The following is a 21,610-nucleotide window of genomic DNA, read 5'->3' as shown; positions in this document are numbered from 1 at the left end:
TTTGTTTGTTAAGCGCAAATATTCATTTCAAAACTATTTCTAAATTCAGTTCTAATTTCCAGCAAACGAATAAATGAACAATAATAACCAAGTGTGCTCAAAAACCTGAGTTATATCCTAAAACACATGCTGTGCCCCATATGGTCTAAAACCTGACAGGTGGGCAAATCTAAGCTTGTTTTTAATAAAACAAATATAAATATGGATATAATAAATAATACTGCTAATAATAATAACATTATACAAAAGCAAATTGTTATGAATGAACAGAAAAAGCCTCCCGAGATGAAGAAGACATAAAAGCAGTGGTTTTTCATATTTATGTAGGCTGGAAAATAATATGTTTTGTAATATTTTATTCCTTTATATTTATATTCTATATCCATTCTTATTATATCCTATATATATATCCTTAATATTTACATTTTTTCATATGTAAAGATATTTGCCTATCTTGTGTGTATTAAGCAGTGTGTAAGCGAGGTGCAACTCTGCGCCGGAGTTTAGACCGGGTTAGTTGTGTCTAATGAAAAATCTATTATAGTTTCTCAAAATAGCAACGCGCCAGCGGTCCACCTCAGAACGCCTCCCTTTTTAGACCAGAACGCCTATGAGCGCACAAATGAGCGCTAATGCATTTGCTATTTAAACAGCGTAGCGCAACGCCTCAAAACCACTCTTGCGCCAAACTGAAACTACCAAAAGACTATTGCGCCACGTCTTGCGCCACACTGCGCCGGGTGTATGATAGGGCCCTATATGTTGTAATTTCAGCTGGTGGCACAAATGTAACTTTCTACAAATGTACACCTTTTAAATGGACAAAAGTAAAGAAAGCACTTTATAAAAACAGAATAAACATTCATTCATGCTTTCTGTATTTTTTAATACACAATTTTTTTGGTTGTGAACTGCATTATTAGAACTTGATCTGTGCTCTGTCGACCTTTGATGTTGAAAATTCAACTCTACAGTTTAACAATGTGACTTTTATTGACATTTTAGTAGTATTTTGAACTAATATGTTGAGAAATAAGTGTGTAAAATAACAGAAAATGTACCGGAAGTTTATTAAACGTTTTTGTTGCATAATATACAACTCCAATCTAGACAATATATCACTTTAAGCTATTACAAATGTTCATAAAAGTCACTTTTTCAAAACTTAAAAGTTGTTGGAAGTAAGATTACGGTCGCATGATGCAATTCAAAATCATAAATAATTGGGGAAAAATTACAACATTAAACACAAAACCTTTAAAACTTATTTATAGAATAATAAGTTTAAAGAATTTATAGATATTCTTACAGTGTGCACTGCTATTTATTCTATTCAATATACTATTTGTACTAGTTTCCCTTACAAATAGACCAACTAACAACCGCGGTTTATATGCTCAGCTCATTCAACGGAAACTTCTCTCAAGCTGTGAAAACTTGGTTAATGTGTGGAAACTTTGACAACTTTAGTTTTTGCCCACTTCCAAAGTCATGCAATGGAGAGTGAACTAAATAAATGAGCACTGTTTCTTGTTATGGAGTGCTGAATAGTCTTGTGGTCAGTTCAAGTGTGTTCACAAGATCAAGAGTTTATTTATGCCATTTCAGTGTTTAGTTGATCATATTTAAAGAAATTATATGTCAAGGTTATTGAAAGAAGCTATTTAATAGAGTCTGATGAATTAATTGCTTATACATGGAATTCATTTTTGTGTTTGCTTTCTTTTAAGTATATTGTTCTCAAACTGAGTCATCTCCTCCGTTACCTTTGTCACAGATCACAGTGTGTGAACACACGAACCTAACTCATTTCCTTTACAGGTTGTATTTAAACTCACAATTATTCAGAGGCAATACATTCACATGCTTGTTCACAAAGTTCAGATATTTCACCCTGCAACAGAGGTAAGTTGCATTTAAAATATTACATCTTTAATTTATCTTGATATCAGTGTTACTCCACCAACATTTCCAGAATTTTTATTTTTTTTTATTTTTTTTATTCTTTAATTTTTTATTCTAAAGACCTTCTGATTAAACATGCAATACGAACGAAAGATGCTAAACATGTTAAATAAGCAGATGCTTCTGACATGTGTGGCTGTTCATCTTTTGACTGGCTTCTGCTTTGCAAAGGGTGAGTATTTTCTGTCGCCTTCGTATTGTGTTAGTTGGATCTTCTATTTAAATTGTCTACATAGAATAATATACAAAAAAATAATAATAATAAGTGTGTGCACATTGTGTTATATGAATTACATATTTATTAAATTATTATTATTTTTTTATTTTATTTTTTTAAATATTTATATTTATTAAATTAACCACTTAAACTCTGCGGATCCATGACGTCATCGACTTTCGCTTTCAGATTTAAAGGGCTAGCGTTGCACTAGACCCTCGTAAATGGTGTCGTTTGAAAGTGTAGAATCTATATTTTATGCACATATGCATCACTTTGGTTTTTATTCTACTGTATAAAAGTTATTTACACTTAAATACACAGTATTTTGGATACCCGAGTTAGGTATTTTACATTGGTTCATTTTCATATTTTTTTATATGACATGTATAAACCAATAACGACCTTTTGTGGTTACTCCAGGATACTACACACATGTACAAGTTATAGCTCAAATGAAAGCTCTTGCCGGTGCTCATACAGTTCTAGCATTCTTTTTACTGAATTATATTCATATGTCAAACAGTTGTTGAATGAATTGTGGTGTTTCCATGGCGCAGAAATGTAAACAATACATTCATGATCAATAAGCAGCCCCAGATAGCACAGACAGCTGTCATCTCTTACCTTATGCTTTGTGCTTCAGGGCCATTGTCCTCTGTTTTTGAGGTGATGTGCATAAGTAATCCTTTTATATGTCTGATGTGGTCCAAACACAGTGAATTATGTTTGATCAAACAAAAGAATAGTGAAATATGAAAACAATGATCGATCTTTGTGGCTTGTACAGCACCTCTCATCAGTTGGAATGCAATAACTTTTGCATAGATTATGGTAAAGACATTTTCCTTTTTTCCTATGATTACAGACATGTGCAGGAACCACCAAAATTAATTACAGCATGCTAGACCAAACAGAACCTAAAAGGTACACTTTCAAATTTGAGTTTATAAAAAAAAATACTCTTTTTTTTTTTAGGTGTTTATTATAACACAGGTGACATATACAGATATTTTAAACACTTTCAATAGTGTTTTATGAAAATTCAAAGGGTTTTCTTTAAAATGATACCGAATTTTTGCATTTACACCTCTGTATGTGGATTTGGGAAGCTTTTAAATTTGGGTAGGCAAAATCCAGGCGGAAATCCCCAAATAGCAGCAGAGTTTAAGTGGTTAAATGTCTTATCTCACTTGTGAAGGCTACTCATCTCACTTTAAACTTAAAGAGGACCTATTATGCTACTTTTTACAAGATAAGTCTGCGATGTTTCTAGAGTGTGAACTGTATGTGAAATTTCAGCTGACATTTCTCAGATAATGTTTTATAACTCTTTGAAATTGCCTCTTTTTGGCTTTGATTCTAATTGTGCTGCTTTGGTGACTGTCACTTTAAACTCAAATGAGATTGTGCTCGTTTCAAAAGAGGGCGGAGCTACAAACGCCTATGTGACTGTCAGCATAGTGGCAGATTCAAAAACAAGACTTCTATGCTAATAAGGGAAAGATGGTCACTAGTGGGCGAAATTCTGTCATGCGGCTGTGAAAAGGGGCGGGAATAAACAAAATGATTAGACATTAAAAAAAACATAGCGATTGCTTCATGTTTTAAATTTCTGTCCAGAAATGTCATGTTTTGATCCTCGGTTGGTCTCACGCAGTCAAGTAATGCGATTTCGGCAGGTCAGAGTTCACCAAACTTGAACTTTGCTCCGCAACAACCTGCGAAACCTAACGCATGACCCTGCTTTTCCGGTCTAACGCATTCGCGTGCGTATGAATAGAAGTCTAGGGGAGGAAAAGCCCAGTGTGACCGCAACTTCACAAAGGGAGAATGTCAATCAAAGGCGTCGTCTGAAACCACATACTTCCATACTGTATAATACGCTAAAATCAGTATGTGAGCCGAGTAGTATATGTTCGAATTCATAAATTCAAAAATCAGAATGCGAGAAGTACACGGATGACTTACTGCTTCCGGCGAGATTCTTAAGTGTGCATCCCATGCACGCTGCACTATCCCATGACGCCCCGCCAACAGGCCCGGATTGGCTAATCGGGAGGACCGGGAGAATTCCCGGTGGGCCGGTCCATTTTTTGGCCGCGAGGGCCAGTGTCCCTAGCTCCAGAATCTGTTGCTCTCAGCAGTCACACTTTTTAAATTAATTTATTTATTTGACCACGGTCTTCTTATTCATCATTTTACCGCAGCTCTGTTTATATATAACCAGCCTGCAGTTTATTAATCATATAACTCAGATGGTCCAGTGGTTAGCACGTTAGATTACAACGCCATGGACCGGGGTTTAATCCTCGTCTGAGTATTTTATTTTTAGTCTTACTCCGGCCCTGCCCCGCAACAGAATTCATGATTGGGAGTGAAGCGACGCAACTGACGCAGGTAGGTCACGTAATTATGACAAAATAGCGGATGTAGTACGTCCGAATTCCAATCATACTGCTCTCATTCATACTGTATAGTACGCACTTTTATTACAGCAGAGTAGTACATTTAAATTCAAATGCAGTACCCAATGAGTAGTAGGCGGTTTCAGACGCAGCCAGTGTTTTTATGAAGTGTGATAATTAAAATAAAATTAATAAATTTTTACTATTAGAAGCTGGTTATATTCACACAACTGTGATTGAACCCCTTATAAAAAGCTATTTTTGCATAATAGGTCTCCTTTAAAGGCACAATTCACTCATGAAATGTCATCATTTACTCGCCTTCCACTTTTCTCAAAACTATTTGAGATTCTTTCTGTGAAGAAGAGTCTGAAGCAGTTTAGAGAGTGTAGGGGCAAAATCTTTAAAGAGGCTCTCTCAGTGGTCAAGAAACAAAGTCTTACCCTGGATGTCTTTTCAAAGTTTTATTCTTTATAAAGAAGGTCACAATCATACAGCAACAACAGTTTCTGCAGAGTGAGACACTGAAGCAAAGTGTGTTCACCCTTTTATCTAGTTTGTACTACTTGCGAGGTCAAATCCTAATAAGGCCTAATCTGCATTTACGTCAGGCGTTTTCTGCCGTTTCTGCTATATGTCCATAACAACCATACATCTTTCTTAAGTAATCATTAATTTCAGTTATATGGACCCAAAAAGAAATATGTTCACCCTTACATAGGCAGATAAGGGAAATCCTTAGGATAAACACAAAGTCCAGATAAGCACCTAGAGAATATAGTTGTGTACAGAAAATGTACACACAGGTTTTATGGCGAACATATGGTGAACACAGATACACACACGTCTTAAAGAGTCTTAAACAAGTTTCCAATAGATAAAGGTCATCTAAAAATGAATTTCTTTTACAAGAGCTAACCTTGTTTGTTGTTGTTGTCTATTCAACGTTCACATCTATTTCAGATTGGTGCTACTTTGGCTGTGGTGAGCAACATTTTACTTGATTTTTTTTTTCTTCTTGAAAATTCAGCTACAGTTATTTTATTGTTAAACAATTACACAATTTGAATTAAACTTGTAAAATTGTTATTTTAAACTTTTAATAATTAGTTACTGGGGCAATGTATATTCGGTACCCAGTATGTTCTCACTGGACGACATCTTTTATGAAACATAGAAAATTATTATCACATTTTTTGTCAGTTTTGGCTTATTTTTACAGATGAATTCCAACAGTAATGATTGTAATTACTAAACATTAAATTTTTATAATAAAAAAAAATGTTCTTTCGCACACTAAAACAACTATAAATAAACTGTTCTCCTCATTAAGTTCCTAAAGGGATAGTTCATCCAAAAATGAAAAATTCCACACTAATTACTCTCACTCAAGGGGTCAGTAAACTATGACAGAATTTTCATTTTTGGGTGAACTACACTCCCAGTAAGTGTTTTTATTCTTCTTTAGAAAACTCTCCCTCTCACTGGGGTAAACATTATGCCAAATGTAATGGACATAATCAGTCTCCAATCAACATCGATACACAGAAAACCATTAAAAGTCAAGAACTGGGACCTTTTGACCTGATAAACTTCAATCTTCCACACACCATGAAGATGCTGAGGAATAACGGACACACAGGTGAGGAATCAGAAAAATGGAAACACTGCAAAAAATGTTTTGTCTTACTCAGAGTTTTTGTCTTGTTTCTAGTCCAAATATCTACAAATTCTTAAATCAAGAAGCACTTTCTAGACAAAAATATTAATTTAATTTCACAAAGATTATATTAAGTGAGTATAAATAAATAAAAAAATGAATAAAATAATCTTATGTCAAACCAAAACAAGACTATTCTACTCCTTTGCAGATTATTTTGCTTGTGAGGAAAAACTCACTTAATTTTGACGATTCTGTTGTAGCCACTTATTTTTTACTCATTTACTCTCACACTCCCTCACTTTTCCTTTGGCTTGTTCTCTGTTTTATCAGAGCAGGGTTTTTCAAAGTCTAAGACAGTGGGCCTCCCTTTTGACACAACTTATCCATTGGCGCCCCCCTCCTCCCAAACACGCACGCACGCACGCACGCACGCACGCACACACACACACACACACACACACATACATACACACATATATATATAAAGACACAGACAGATGTCAGACTCTTAACTCACTTTTATCATCATTTGCATGAAAGTGCAATTATTTACAGAGTAATAACAAGTATTTTAATATGACGTTTTTAAAACTGAGAAGATTGTTCAATATGAATAGAACAGATCCAAGAACTGTCCATCCCAGTCAAAACAGTCGAAGTTTAGCGGGTCTCATTCTGTCATTAGCCAAAATGTCTTGACAAACCACACATAAAGGTTGTGGTTCATCAGCTAGTCCTGTCCACGTAAATCCTAAACTGAAATACTGATCATGGGTTTAAGCCCTGAACTTGAAGGCTTTGAAACGGGGGGGTCTCAGAAACCGATCCATTGTATTAGCAGCATAGACTGTAAATTAGCAGGCATATACCTGTATTGGCGGGCTTGCCAAACAGAAGCGAATTCACAGCTATGGCCTTCTGGGTAAAAAAGGTTTTCTTATTTCAGACGTATTATTTTTTTTAGCTTTGTTTAATTAAAACGTTTAAATATAATAAAAAATACATATAATAATTAAACTTAATAATTATATTTTTATTATATAATATTTTTTCCCGCGCCTCCCCTGACATGCTCTGGCGCCCCCCAGGGGAGGCGCGCCTCACACTTTGAAAACCCCTGTATCGGAGGTTACAACAGCGGAATTATCCACCATTTACTCTGGCATATGTTTTCAGGAAGGATGCCCTTCTGGCCTTGCCGCAACTCATGCACAAATATATAAAAATAAATATGTAAATAAGATTAATTATCATAAATAAGAAATGATCAAATAATTTCTAAATAATAATAATTAAGGGTGATGCGGTGGCGCAGTAGGTAGTGCTGTCGCCTCACAGCAAGAAGGTCACTGGTTCAAGCCCTGGCTAGGTCAGTTGGCATTTCTGACTGTCTCTTCTGGCACCTGCCAGATGGCCAATCTGCCCCTGACATTGATACAAACAGGCAAAAGATCTCGACGAATGACAAACCTTAAATCTCAAATCTCGAGTCGAATCTTTAATTAAAAAATGTATACTTTTAAACTAGGTGCACTTTTAGATTTGATCCTCAGCTGGAGGTTTTCATTCACTTAGGCCGTACTCACACTAGGTACAGTTGCCTCGAACCGGGCCAAAGCACGCTTGTCCCCCCTCACGCCTCCACCGACGGCCTGCGCTCACACCACAATCGGGCCTCGGCACGCTTACGTCATCGCTGCTGCGCTGTTCAGTGCAAAGCGCTCTCTCACTCAGCAGCACAGAGGAGATTTCTCTAGTTATATCGTTTGTTATGCAGTGACATGCAGTCGAATATTGCAATATCGCCAAACAGTCCTTAGGGATGCGGTGACACGCAGTCAGATATTTCGCCGAACAGATCCGGCACTTTTGGCGCTCATAAACAATCATAAAGCCCTCGTGCTGCAGGAATGAGGAGGTCTGCTGAAGGTGCGCAGATGTTAGGAGTTTGCGTCTTTAATAATCTGCAGCAGTTTGCGTTCACTGAACAGTAAGAATGATTAATAAATCCATATGAAAGCCCCTGAAAAGTCATGTCTTGCTTTCAGTTTCGGGCTTTGGCGCGTTTTGCACTCACACACAAGCGTACTGCGCTCAAGCCCACCTCTTCCAACCGGGCCAGGGCCGGCCAAGTGAATCGAGCTTGAGCCTGATTCAGCGCACTCACACTTCTCAAACGATACGAGAAACGGGCCTGGGCACGGTACGGATGGCATAGTGTGAGTACGCCCTTAGAGCTGTTGCACACTGCATGGATGATCATTTAAAAAACCCATAATAGGGGCTCTTTACTTAGTGCTAATGTTGTTTTGAAGTCACACTTACATGCAGTTTCAGATCCAGTATTAGCATTTCACAAATTGTCACTGGTCAAAAATGAACGAACGTGCGAAAATAAAACCAACTTTAGCCCAATAGTTCGGACAGGGTGTAAGAAAATCGTTTTGTATTGCACACACAGCCTACATCGTTTCTGCGTCCTCCTCTCCTTTTTTTCCTGCAGTTGAATGTAAGCTGAAAGCAGGAGTTGTGGGAGTTCAGGGAGGAGGTCTGAAACACAAATACACCGTCCTTCAGTTCCACTTTCACTGGGGAGGAAGAGACCCGAGGCAGCAGCCCGGCTCCGAGCACTCTCTGAACAGACACAGATGGCCTGTCGAGGTGAGAGACGACTGGAGGCATGATAGTTTTCACATCATCTAAATGTGTTGTGCAGACACACTCACGCCTCGTGTTGTTTATTTGTATTTTATTTTTTTCTTTGCAGATGCACATCGTAAGCCGCAGAACTGATCTAAATGATAGTGCTGCGTCTAGAGTTCCAGACGGGTTTGCTGTGATGGGCTTTTTCATTGTGAGTCGCGTTTGCAGTGCTCGTCCACTAGAGGGCGTTGTTCGTTGTGGAATTATTTTGGAAGTTTTTGATTTATTTGTTTTTTATTATAAGCATTGAAACACTACACAAAGTAAAAATACAAATTCAGACACAAACTATATCCAAGACCATTACAATAATTGCAAAAAAACTGACACACAAATCATCGACTACAGCAAAAAAAAAAAAAAATCCTCCATGAAATCTAACATCAAGTCATTCTTTTTGTTATTAATTTGTGTACATTTTTTTAATTTTATCATTCAATATCATTATTATTATTAATAATAATAATAACATTAATAATAATAATAATTATTATTATTATTATTCATTCATTCATTTATTTTATTTTCGGCTTGGTCCCTTTAATAATTTGAGGTTGCCACAGCGGAATGAACAGCCAATAATAATAATAATAATAATAATAATAATAATAAGATAAGACAGAAAAAAATAACATTATAGATAAAAGTAACACATATTAGGCCAAACAACAATACAGTAAATATATAAATACACAAATATAAAAATACAAATACACAAGGGGCACAGCAGTAGAAAATAAAATAATAACAATAACAACAATAATAATAATAATAATAATAATAATAATAATAATAATAATAATAATAATAATAATAATAATAATAATAATAAATATCAAAATAAATAAATAAATAAAAATAAATAAACAGACTCTCCATTCATAACTAAGCCAGGGGCAGGGAAAATAAGTCAGCTATATACTTGCATACATATACACATACATATACAGGTACATATATCTGATGGGTGTTTTGAGCTGAAACTTTACAGACACATTCTGGAGGCACACAAAAACTTATCTTAAATCTTGAAAAAGGGCTAAAATAGGTGCCCTTTGAAAGTCTTGTTCAGCTGTTTTGTTTATTGTTCTGTATTACGTCTTATTACCTCTAAAAATAGAAGCTGTCCTCCTATAGTTTACTTCTTTCACAAAGGCTTTTTTAAAGTACCTAGGGATTTCTTTAAGCCGGAAGATGCATTTGTTGGCCAAATGCACCATCAAGGATGTCTTTTGAGAAATTATGCGTAAATTACTGTTATTTCCTTCTTTCCTTTCGCACTGAAAATCACTGTCATTTCCTTCTTTCTTTTTGCACTGTAAGTTAGTTAGCCTCAGAAAACCTCAGAATGTAATGAGATACAGCTTATTATGACATTTTATTTGTCGTGCATTTGTGTTTATGGTTGTAACCTTTCTTGCTTCAGGATGGAAAAGAAAATGTTACATCACAAGTCTGGGAAAACTTCATGGAGTATCTCCAGAAAATACCTAGAAAAGGTAACAGAGAATTCAATTAAATCTTTGTTATCTTATGCACCTTGACCAATATATCCATAATGATAACTGCATCAATTGCTAAAATAATGTCCACCAACACATGATTTTGACAGATTTATCTATTGGAACAATTGTCAAACTTTATCATCTTTGGTGTAAACATGCTTCATTTTTATTTGTAAATAATTTAACAACTGAACTGCACCCCATATGAACACTAGGTCACATTAGTTCAATTGTAAACTTGTACAATAGTTAAATAGCTATAATTTAATATATATTTCCCCCTGATGGTCCCACAGGATATGACTGCATTTAGCCATGTCAACAAAGTGTATAGTGTGCTCATATACTGTTATTTGTTCAATTTTCACAAGTGAAATGCAGTCGCTTCAGCAGAAATCCACATGATTTAGTATTATGTATGTTGGAAAGTTTTCATATATAGTTGAAGGCAAAATTATTCACCACCCTGTGATATTTCAATTATTTTTTGCTTCCCATGTGATGCTTAACAGAGCAAAAAAAAGTTTTGCTTTATTCAATATTGTATTTTTGTCTTCCGAGTAAAGTTAAATTTTAGGTCAATATTGTTAGCACCCTTTTTTAAAATTTGCTAAAGTTTGTTATATGCATATGAAGCTTTTAGGAACATTGTTGTTATGTAAATGTGCCCTCATTACAAGGGTGGAAAGAGGTCGAAGAAGTCATACTTAAGTAAAAGTACCATTACTTGCCCAATAATGTAGTGCAAGTAGAGTAAAAGTATCTGTTGTTAATATTACTCAAAGTATGAGTAAAAAGTAGACCTTTCAAAAGTACTCAAGAGTAGCGACTAGTGAGTATTACACTGTAAAAAGCTGATGCGTTTACATGTAATTTTTGGATGTGTGTAAACGTAACATTCTGTAGTGCATTTAGGTATTGCCCAGCAGGCACACAACATCATATGACGTTATTATTAGGTTAGATTTAGGTTGTGAGGTCAGGTGACCAAAATTCAATGTCTAGCCAGCGTCTAAGGACAATGTTATTTTGATGTCCAATAACAATGTCAAATGATGTTGATGTTTGGTTGATCTTAGGTTGTGTTAGAAACTGACCAAAATCCAACGTTGAGCCAAAATCTTAAACCAACGAAATGTCAATGTCGAATAATGTCAATGTCGATATTTATTCGTCAGGTATAGATCTGATGTCATAGTGGTAACGTCCACACAACGTCAAGCTGTAACATCATTAGACGTTGATATTTGGTTGGTTTTAGGTTGGACGTTGGACATTGACGTCGGCCTGACGTTGGGTTCTGACGTTAACCGGATTTTCATTTGCAAACAAAATGCAGCATCCCCACAATCAATCTGACGTTATGTTGACATCTTGTGACAGCAGTTTAAAGGAAAATAGTGGAGTAAAAGTACCGATACAGCACTAAAAATGCACTCAGGAGAAAGTAAAAGTACACATTTTTAAATGAAAAATTTTCCACTTTTCTGAAAAAATTACTCACAGTAGTTTGAGTATTTGTAATTTGTTACTTTACACCACTTCTCATTAATGACATCTGCCTCATTGTTGTTTTACTAGGAGACACAGTCAGAATTACGGATGATATTTCCCTCCAGCAGCTCTTAACGGGAGTTGATCTTAGCAGGTATTACCGTTACAGCGGCTCTCTGACCACTCCACCCTGTGATGAAGCTGTGCAGTGGACCGTCTTCAAAGACCCGATCATTATCAGCACAGATCAGGTACAATTATTACACATGAATTTACACACATTTAAAGGCACGCTCAAGAGGTCACACTTAGCTGATGATTGATTATAAAGCTTGTTTGGCATGCTGTCCTGGGAGAGAGCCCTGAGCTCATAAGATTTTCGAGCCCGGGGCTCCCTCCCATTGCAAGGCGGGAGAGGAGTTTGAGCTCAGTTAGATCTCGAGAACTCCCCTGCTGTAGTAACCAATAAACAGCAAGTGATGGCTCTTGGTAGATAACTGCATACTGGAAGCATGTCTATTGTGTCGATTTGGATAAGTAAATTAACTTAAGTTGCATGTTTTTGGACGGTGGGAGGAAACCGGGGAATCTGGGGGAAACCCACGTGAGCACGGGGAGAAAGTGCAAACTCTGCACAGAAACATCTGCTAGTTTGGTAAAGCCTGGAACCAGAGACGTTCTTGCTGTGAGGCAACAGTGCTACGCACTGCAGGGCCACTGTGTCCCCCATCTAGGAATAAATAAACTTCACTTAATTACAATTACATACAACCCCAAAATCAGAAAAAGTTGGGACAGTATTGAAAACAAATGCAAATAAAAAAAGAAGGAACCAATTACCTAAAACATACAACCAAAAAGCAACCAAAGAGTTTTTTGAAGGGAAATAATTGGGATGTTATGCAATGGGCAAGTCATTCACCTGACTTGAATCCGATTAAGCATGCATTTCACTTGCTGAAGACAGAATGCCCCAAGAACAAGCAGGAACTGAAGACAGTTGCTGTAGAGGCCTCCAGGAATGAAACCCAGCGTCTGCTGATGTCAATGCGGTCCAGACCTCAGGCTGTAATTGAAAGCAAAGGATTTCCAATACAAATTAAAAGTTTGATTTATCATTATTATTCTGTTCAATTACTTTTGGTCTCTTAACAAGTGGGAGGCACATATGCAAACTGTTGTAATTCCTACAGCGTTCACCTGATTTGGATGTAAATGCTCTCAAATTAAAGCTGACAGTCTGCAGTTGAAGCACGTCTCATTTCATTTCAAATCCATTGTGTTGGTGTATATAGTCAAACAGACCAATAAAAAAACTCATTGATGCATTTGCAAACACACACACACACACACACACACACACACACACACACACACACACACACACACACACACACACACACACACACACACACACACACACACACACACACACACACACACACAACACACAGACTAGATTATTATAATTGAATCACTGTAAATATACTGATTATTATTGTTGTACAACTGTTTTATCCTAAAATGTTGATTGTTAAATGTACTGTTTGTTCTGATTTATTATTTTTTCTTGATACATTTTGAATAATATGATATATTATTTGATTTATATTTTAATTATACTACTACTACTATTTACTGTGTTTTTATTATTTACAATTGAAGTCAGAATTATAAGCCCCCCTGCTTATTTTTCCCCAATTTCTGTTTAACAGAGAGAAGATTTTTTTTAACACATTTCTAATCATAATAGTTTTAATAACTCGTTTGTAATATCTGATTTATTTTATATTTGCCATGATGACAGTAAATAATATTTGGCTAGATATTTTTCAAGACACTTTTATACAGTTTAAAGTGACATTTAAAGGCTTAACTATGTTAATTAGGTTAACTAAGCAGGTTAGGGTAATTAGGCAAGTTATTGTATAACGATGGTTTGTTTTGTAAATTATCGAAAAACATAGGAATTACAACAGTTTACATATGTGCCTCCCACTTGTTAAGGGACCAAAACTATATAGGTTAAAGGGGCTAATAATATTGTCCTTAAAATGGTGTTTAAAAAATTAAAAACTGCTTTTATTCTAGCTAAAAAAAACAAATAAGACTTTTTTTCAGAAGAAAAAATATTATCAGACATACTGTGAAAATTTCCTTCCTCTGTTAAACATTATTTGGGAAATATTTCAAAAATAAAAAAAAAAATAAAAGGGGGGTGAATAATTCTGACTTTAACTTTGTTTTGTTTTTAATGTAAACTTTATAAATGCTTAGGCAATACATTTGTAATATTTGTCATGCCAATAAAGCAACCATTGATTTGAATTGAAAGAGAGAGATTGACAGAGAGGAAATAAGTGTATCTCCTGTATACTGTACATAACTCTGCTTATGGACACCCACTTGCGTATTCCGCTCAGGTGACTTGCATATCGGTTGTTCATCTTAGTCATATTACTAGCACATTGTCTATCCTCCATCTCACTCACTCTCCTCGCTCTCTGTCTGCCTCGTATCTCTTCCTCCATCACTTCTTCTAATCTCGCTAATCTTCCTGTTGGCAGCAGGTACAGCACACGTGTGATCTGATCATGTGACCACAGCACACACTACTCTACTCAATCAGTGTCATCTGTAAAATTACGCAAGGTGTCGAGATGTTTTACAGTTCTTGTGACACTTTTTTTTTTGTTTTCTGAAGCTGCTCAGATTCCAGACGGTTTCTTTTGGCTATGTTTATCGGCCGCAGCAATCTCTGAACAAGCGCACGGTTTATGCTTCGGCTGCTCTCGCTGCTGACGCTTCATCTTCTGCTGGTAAGTGTGCATTTAACACACTGTGAGCCATAAATAGTGGATTATAAATAACCAAAGCTGCATTTTTCTCCATATTTTGCTTAGTCAACACGGGAACATCTGGGCACTACAAGAGGCGTCTGATTGTTCCGATCAGGAGTGGAAAATTTGTCATCCATTAAAGGGGACCTATTGTGCAAAAATCACTTTTATGAGTGGTTTGAACACAGTTGTGCGGTAGCAGTGTGTGAATATAGCCAGCCTCTAATGGTAAAAATGTGTTAATTAATTATTTTTATGACCACACTTGATTAAAACAGTCTGCAGAAACACTTTGATTGACATTCTCCCTTTGTACGTGTCATCGGAGGAGAAAAGCCCCGCCCATTATAGACCATCTCTCCCTCATTAGCATTAACAATCCTAAGTGAGAAGCAGCCGTCTGCCATAAGAGTTTTTGCAACGTGTTGTTGTGATTGGTATACATTTGCAGTGTTGGGGAGCAGTTACATGTAGCGGTGTTACGTAATTTAATTACAAAATAAATGTAACAGTAATTAGTTACAGTTTCTATTGTAATTGAATTAGTAACTTATGAAAATGTTAAAGATTACAAATGGGGTTACATCTAAAAATTTTCTTTAAAAATCTGGGATATGTTGTTAAAGCGCTGCTATTCTGCTATAATTACATTTCTCAGTGGCGTGGCAGCAGTGGTGCTACTTTCTAAATCAATTAGCTTTTCAGTAGCAAAGCGATTATTTATTTTTTTTTTAAGTCAAGTAGTGCATTAGCATCCACACAAGCTACCGATCCTTGATCAATAAGTGACGGCACCGACATTCACAGAGCTGTGAGGCTGGTGTCTAGCCAATGAAAATAAAGCCATGTGATGGCGAGAATGATGATTTCTTCCTCTATCTGTTTTTCAGTGGTCGACAACAAACTATTTGGTGCGTTACTGAAGCCGTCTTTCCACTGCTCATGACATTTGGACAAGACTGTCGGAATACGCCCCCTTGTGGCAGTCGCACAGTATTTTTAGTTCTGATGTGCACCATGTTAGAGAAGCTGTTCTCGTAGTGTCTGATATAAAGAAGTGCAAAAGCAAGAGCCTATATTCTCTGTGCGTACACAGTGGTTGAATGAATACTAGAAACTCAGACTGCTAAAAATATTGGAGGAAATGTGGAGACAACAATATATATATATATATATATATATATATATATACATATGTATGTATGTATATATGTATATATGTATGTATGTATATATGTATGTATGTATATATGTATGTATATATATATATATATGTATATATATATATATGTATGTATATATATATATATATATATATATATATATATGTATGTGTATATATATATATATATATATATATATATATATATATATATATATATATATATATATATATATATATATATATATATTTATATATATATTTTTTTATTTTTTATTTTTTTTATTACTTACATTTATAAACAGAAGTGTTTCTTGTTAAAATAGAGTTTTTCTAATTAAAAAATAACCCAAAAAACGCCTATTTCTCATCTCGCGCGCACAGACCTGCTTGTACAACACTGGAATACATCACATACGGTCGGCCGGTCGCATACGGTCTAGTCGCAGGAGTTTAAATATGTCAACGGATCTGCAGCTCAGGGCTGATCCGAACATTCCGCATACAAAGATAATCGGAACTCCACGCAGCTCCTGGACTACTCTCCATGGGAAATGAATGACTTCCAGTCTGTCACTTGTCGTTTGTCGTGTGCATTGGAAAGGAGGCTTGACACTTCTCGCTCTGGTCGGTGATGTCGCCAACCAAGGCTGACACAAGAGAGAGGAGGTCTATGTATATACTTTACAGTAGTAAAGGCTGAAGTATACTATGGTAATGACTATTTGTTCATGATAGTTACTAATGATACTACATTATGCAGTGTAATTTATTAATGAATTTTAAATATATATACAATATAATGCTTATTTCTGAATATTTTCCTTTACTAGTAATTATTATAGTATTTGAAATGTTTAACACCTGGTTTTATTTGATTTGTAGTTGTAGCTGTTATATACTATAACATCACTACTATACTATATATACTATATACATAACTCACACTATGTCCAGTTGCCTTGATTCGTGCCGAAGTCAAACACCCCCAACCCCCATAATGTCGAACTGTTAACGGGTTCGGGATTTTAAATGTGCTTGTCGGGCTCGGTCTCTACCGTGCTTAATTTTTATGGCCCAATTACAGCTCTACATCACACTAATGCAATACTAATGCAATCTTACGGCAATTTGTATTTTTTTATTTAGTGGATAATTCGTATGAATTCATACTATCTAAATCGTACAATTTAGTACGATTTGCACATCACCCAATGACGATTGGGTTTACAGGCGGGGTTGGGTGCCACACCTCCATTTTCGAAATCGTACATTTTATTAACCTCTAAACAGACAAAACGTAAAATACCTATGTTTCCTTGTGAGATTAGGCTGGCAATACGAGTAAAGAAACTTGTAGTTTAATTTAAGAATGTTGTTTCTTTTCCATGGCATAAGAGAGGCTTTGTTCATACAGTAAATGAATCACTGTTTTCTTTTACTTTCACTTGACTAATTACTCCTAGTACTTTTATTTGAGTGGTTTCTGGATGCTACACCCACTTCTGCTCACTTAGTTTCTTTACTCATTTATTCATTCGCCTACTCCTGATCATTCTGTCACTTACTCCCTAATTCATTCAGATATTTGATTGTAAGTAATGGGATGAAAGGCAAACACATCTCATTCAGAGCCAGATTAGTTTGTTTACCAAGGGAGCTACATTATGGTGCATTGTGTTAAATAATGTAATTAAAGGGTTCCGTTTGTTTAATCAGAACAGGTTGAAAAGCCAGACTTTAATCACAGCTCACATATAAGAGTTTAATAACAGCTGGTACTCCAGGGTTTAAGGGCACATCACACAAACCTATTTATGCATCACACAAAATCTGCTCTCTGCATGACCCTTTTTCTTTTTGTTTGTGAATATACAGGCAACATGAAAAGAGCGAAAGATGAGACAAAGATAAAAATAAATTTGATACAATGGAAAAAAATGTGCTGTCTTTTTTTTTCTTGTGTCATCTCAATTTACATAAATTAAACTGGCTAAACTATATATATATATATATATATATATATATATATATATATATATATATATATATATATATATATATATATATATATATATAAGTTTGTATAAGTAAAACCATTTAAACTTAAACCTGATTTACTTATTTACAAAAGTTAAATAACATAAAAACATAATGCCATATCATTGTTTACACTGTAAAAAAAGGCTGAGTTGGCAGCACTGTGGCTCAGTGGTTAGCAATGTCACCTCACAGCAAGAAGGTCATTGGTTTAAACGCCTCAAGAATTGTGTTTCAGCTCATTTAAAATCAATTAAACAAACAGCAAACATCTTTCTGAGTGCAACTCAATCCTTCAAAAGCTTACAACCACAATTTAAAAAAGAGAATACAGACACAATTACAGTAATTAACAACAATCTCAGTAAAGTGAAACCGCATATGCGGATATACAGGCATTAAAAGAAGGAAACAGAACTAGATGGAATTAGTTTTGTAGGGGGAAAATAATTTGATACAAGCTTAATGAATTCTATTTTAAAAAAACAGGCTTTCAGTAAGACAAATAGAATAGAGATTCAACAGCAATAATTAATAGTAATCACAAACACTTATTTTCCTTTTTTAAAACTCTTCTCTCACTTCTTTCTTTATGTTGGGACAACCTGAAGGAATTAAGCTAACTTAATAGTTCTGACAAGTTAAAGTGGATTGAACATAAAACAAGGTTGTCCTCTGAAACACCTCAAGAATAATGTTGTATCAGCTCATTTTAAATAATTTAAACAAACAGCAAACGTCTTTCTGAGTGCAACCTAATCCTTCAAAAGTTTTGAACAAAGGATTTCAACCACATTGTTTTAAACAGAATACAGACACAATTACAGTAATTAGTAATAATCTCAGTAAAGTGAAACCGCATATGCAGATATACATGCATTAAAAGAGGGAAATAGGACTAGATGGAATTACTTTTGTAGGGGAAAAATAATTTGATAAAAGATTAATGGAGATTCAACAGCAATAATTAATAGTAATCGCAAACACTCATTTTTCTTTTTAAACACTCTTCTTTCACTACTTTCTTTATGTTGGAACAACATGAGCAAATTAAGCTAACTTAATAGTTTTGACAAATTTGAACATGAAACAATGTTGCCCTCTCAAACACCTCAAGAATTGTGTTTCGGCTCATTTTAAATAATTTAAACAAACAGCAAACATCTTTCTGAGTGTAACTTAATCCTTCAAAACTTTTGAACAAAGCATTACAACCACATTTTTAAAAAGAGAATACAGACACAATTACAGTAATTAATAATAATCTCACTAAAGTGAAACCACATATGCGGATATACATGCATTAAAAGAAGCAAATAGGACTAGATGGACTTGTTTTGTAAGGATTTTATTTTCGAAAAAAGCTTGATGAAACTTACACTCTTCTTTCCCTTCTTTCTTTAAGTGGATTGAACTTAAAACAATTAATTCGTCCTCTGAAACACCTCAAGAATAAGGTTGTTTTTAGCTCATTTTAAATAATTTAAACAAACAGCAAACATCTTTCTGAATACAACCTAATCCTTCAAAACTTTTGAACAAAAGCTTGCAACCACATTGTTTTAAACAGAATACAGACACAATTACAGTAATTAATAATAATCTCAGCAAAGCGAAACTGCATATGTGGATATACAGGCAATAAAAGAAGGAAATAGGACTAGATGGACTTTTTAGGGGGAAAAAGCTTTTTAGAGGGTTTTGTAGGGGGAAAATAATTTGATACAAGCTTAATGAATCCTATAAAAAAGGCTTTCAGTAAGACAAACAGGATGGAGATTCAACTGTAATAATTAATGGTAATCGCATTTTTTTAACACACTTTTTTAAAACTTTTCTTTCACTTCTTTTTTTTATGTTGCAACAACATGAAGAAATTTGGTTAACTTAATAGTTTTGACAAGTTGATGTGGATTGAAATTAAAACAATTAGGTTGTCCTCTCAAGCACCTCAAGAATAATGTTGTATCAGCTCATTTTAAATAATTTGAACAAACAGCAAACATCTTTCTGAATGCAACCTAATCCTTCAAAAGTTTTGAACAAAGTCTAACAACCTCTTTAACACAATTACAGTAATTAATAATAATCTTAGTAAAGTGAAACCACATATGCGGATAAACATGCATTAAAAGAAGCAAATAAGACTAGATGGACTTGTTTTGTAAGGATTTTTTTTAAAGCTTGATGAAACTTACACTCTTCTTTCACTTCTTTCTTTCTTTATGTTGGGACAACCTGAAGAAATTAAGTTAACTTAATAGTTTTGACAAGTTGATGTGGATTGTGGAACTTAAAAAAAATTTAGTTGTCCTCTGAAACACCTCAAGAATTGTGTTGTTTCAGCTCATTTTAAATAATTTAAACAAACAGCAAATGTAATTTTCTGAGTGTAAAATAATCCTTTATATATTTTTGAACAAAGAATTACAACCACATTTTTACAAAGAGAATACAGACACAATTACTGTATTTCAAGTGTTCACATTAGATATGCCTTACGCTAATAGCAGGTTTGGCATGCTGTACCTCGAGAGAACCCTGAGCTCTGAAATAGGCATGGGACAATAACCAGTATCAAGATTTACCATGGTTTGTATATGTCAAGGTATTAAAACCGCAAACATGTTTTGTTATAATGTTTCTAGGGTATCCTCCTTAGGCCAAATGTGGTTTTTATCATTCATTTTCTATTTCTCTTTGCTATTTGGGCTCTTTGGAATGTAATTAGAATAAAATCTAAAGTGTCATCTATCATCAAATGTACTTTTAGAGAAAAATGATGTCCATATATGTGGACTCGAATTTACACAAAACACTTTTTCCAGACATTTTTTCATGCATTAATAAATCACATATTTTTTTTACCTGTTTTGACCAACACAGTCTCCCGGCAATTCGTAATCTTTTGATTTAGTGGCTAATTCGTATGAATTCGTAAGATCTGATTAGTACAATTTAGTACGATTTGCTCATCCCCCAATGACGGTTGAGTTTAGGGGTGGGGTTAGGTGCCACGCCTCCTTTTTAAAATCATAAAATTTCAAAAGACTGAATTCGTAGGAACTAGCCACAAATCTTGAAAAACATAAAATACTTACGTTTTCTTAGATTTTTTTTGCCCATTTTGGACAGTTAAAAATAGTGTTTGGGACATTACACATGCTGCAAAACAGTTGCAGGATGACACTGTATGTCTGTAAAACTTTCAAAGGAAAGAGCTGTAAAAAACAGATGCATTTTTAGCTTTATCTCTGCTATAACGTTACAGCACCTCTGGCCACGGCCCTTACCTGCGCAGTGCGGGGGTGCGCAGTAACGAACCATTGTGATCTCACAGGGGGCGGAAGTGTTTTTTGTAGTCCCCAAAATTCGTTCATTGTAGGCTTTGCTAAGCTAACTCTGAAAAAACCAAGGTCTCCCTTTGCATTGAACTTAGAACTTTTTACATTCAGAGATGTTGTTTATGTTCACACAGCTACATTACACATCAACTAAAGTTAAAAATATGATATCATAGTGGACCACCCCTTTAATAATAATCTCAGTAAAGTGAAACCACATGACCTCGTTGTGTATGCGGACATACAGGCAACATTAAAAGAAGGAAATA

At 35.0% G+C, this 21,610-nt stretch overlaps 1 protein-coding gene across 2 annotated transcripts; it reads left to right on the top strand.

Moving 5' to 3' along the window:
* Positions 1-1,813: 1,813 nt before the first annotated feature.
* si:ch211-173d10.4 lies at positions 1,814-15,667 on the top strand. Of its 2 annotated transcripts, XM_087275772.1 has the most exons (10): positions 1,814-1,905; positions 2,026-2,137; positions 5,554-5,574; positions 6,059-6,232; positions 8,757-8,914; positions 9,021-9,107; positions 10,383-10,455; positions 12,043-12,206; positions 14,660-14,774; positions 14,859-15,667. In XM_087275772.1, exons 2-10 carry the CDS (start codon positions 2,041-2,043, stop codon positions 14,933-14,935), a joined length of 966 nt encoding a protein of 321 aa, XP_087131898.1. In that variant the 5' UTR covers positions 1,814-1,905; positions 2,026-2,040; the 3' UTR covers positions 14,936-15,667. The 2 variants fall into 2 exon arrangements, with proteins under 2 accessions (XP_087131898.1, XP_087131899.1); XM_087275773.1 differs by lacking the exons at positions 1,814-1,905; positions 2,026-2,137 and adding an exon at positions 3,051-3,109.
* The last annotated feature ends 5,943 nt before the right edge of the window (positions 15,668-21,610 follow it).

Source organism: Danio rerio, chromosome 12 (assembly GCF_052040795.2).
Source record: "Danio rerio strain M-AB ecotype USA chromosome 12, GRCz13ab, whole genome shotgun sequence".
Lineage (NCBI taxonomy): Eukaryota > Metazoa > Chordata > Actinopteri > Cypriniformes > Danionidae > Danio > Danio rerio.
This window is presented reverse-complemented; position numbering and strand designations above follow the sequence as displayed.

Coding starts and splice junctions, on each gene's coding strand:
- si:ch211-173d10.4 (XM_087275772.1), top strand. CDS start 2,041: ATGCAATACGAACGAAAGATGCTAAACATGTTAAATAAGCAGATGCTT. Junction 6,233..8,756: donor GAGGAATAACGGACACACAG/GTGAGGAATCAG, acceptor TTTTTCCTGCAG/TTGAATGTAAGCTGAAAGCA. Junction 8,915..9,020: donor GACACAGATGGCCTGTCGAG/GTGAGAGACGAC, acceptor TTTTCTTTGCAG/ATGCACATCGTAAGCCGCAG.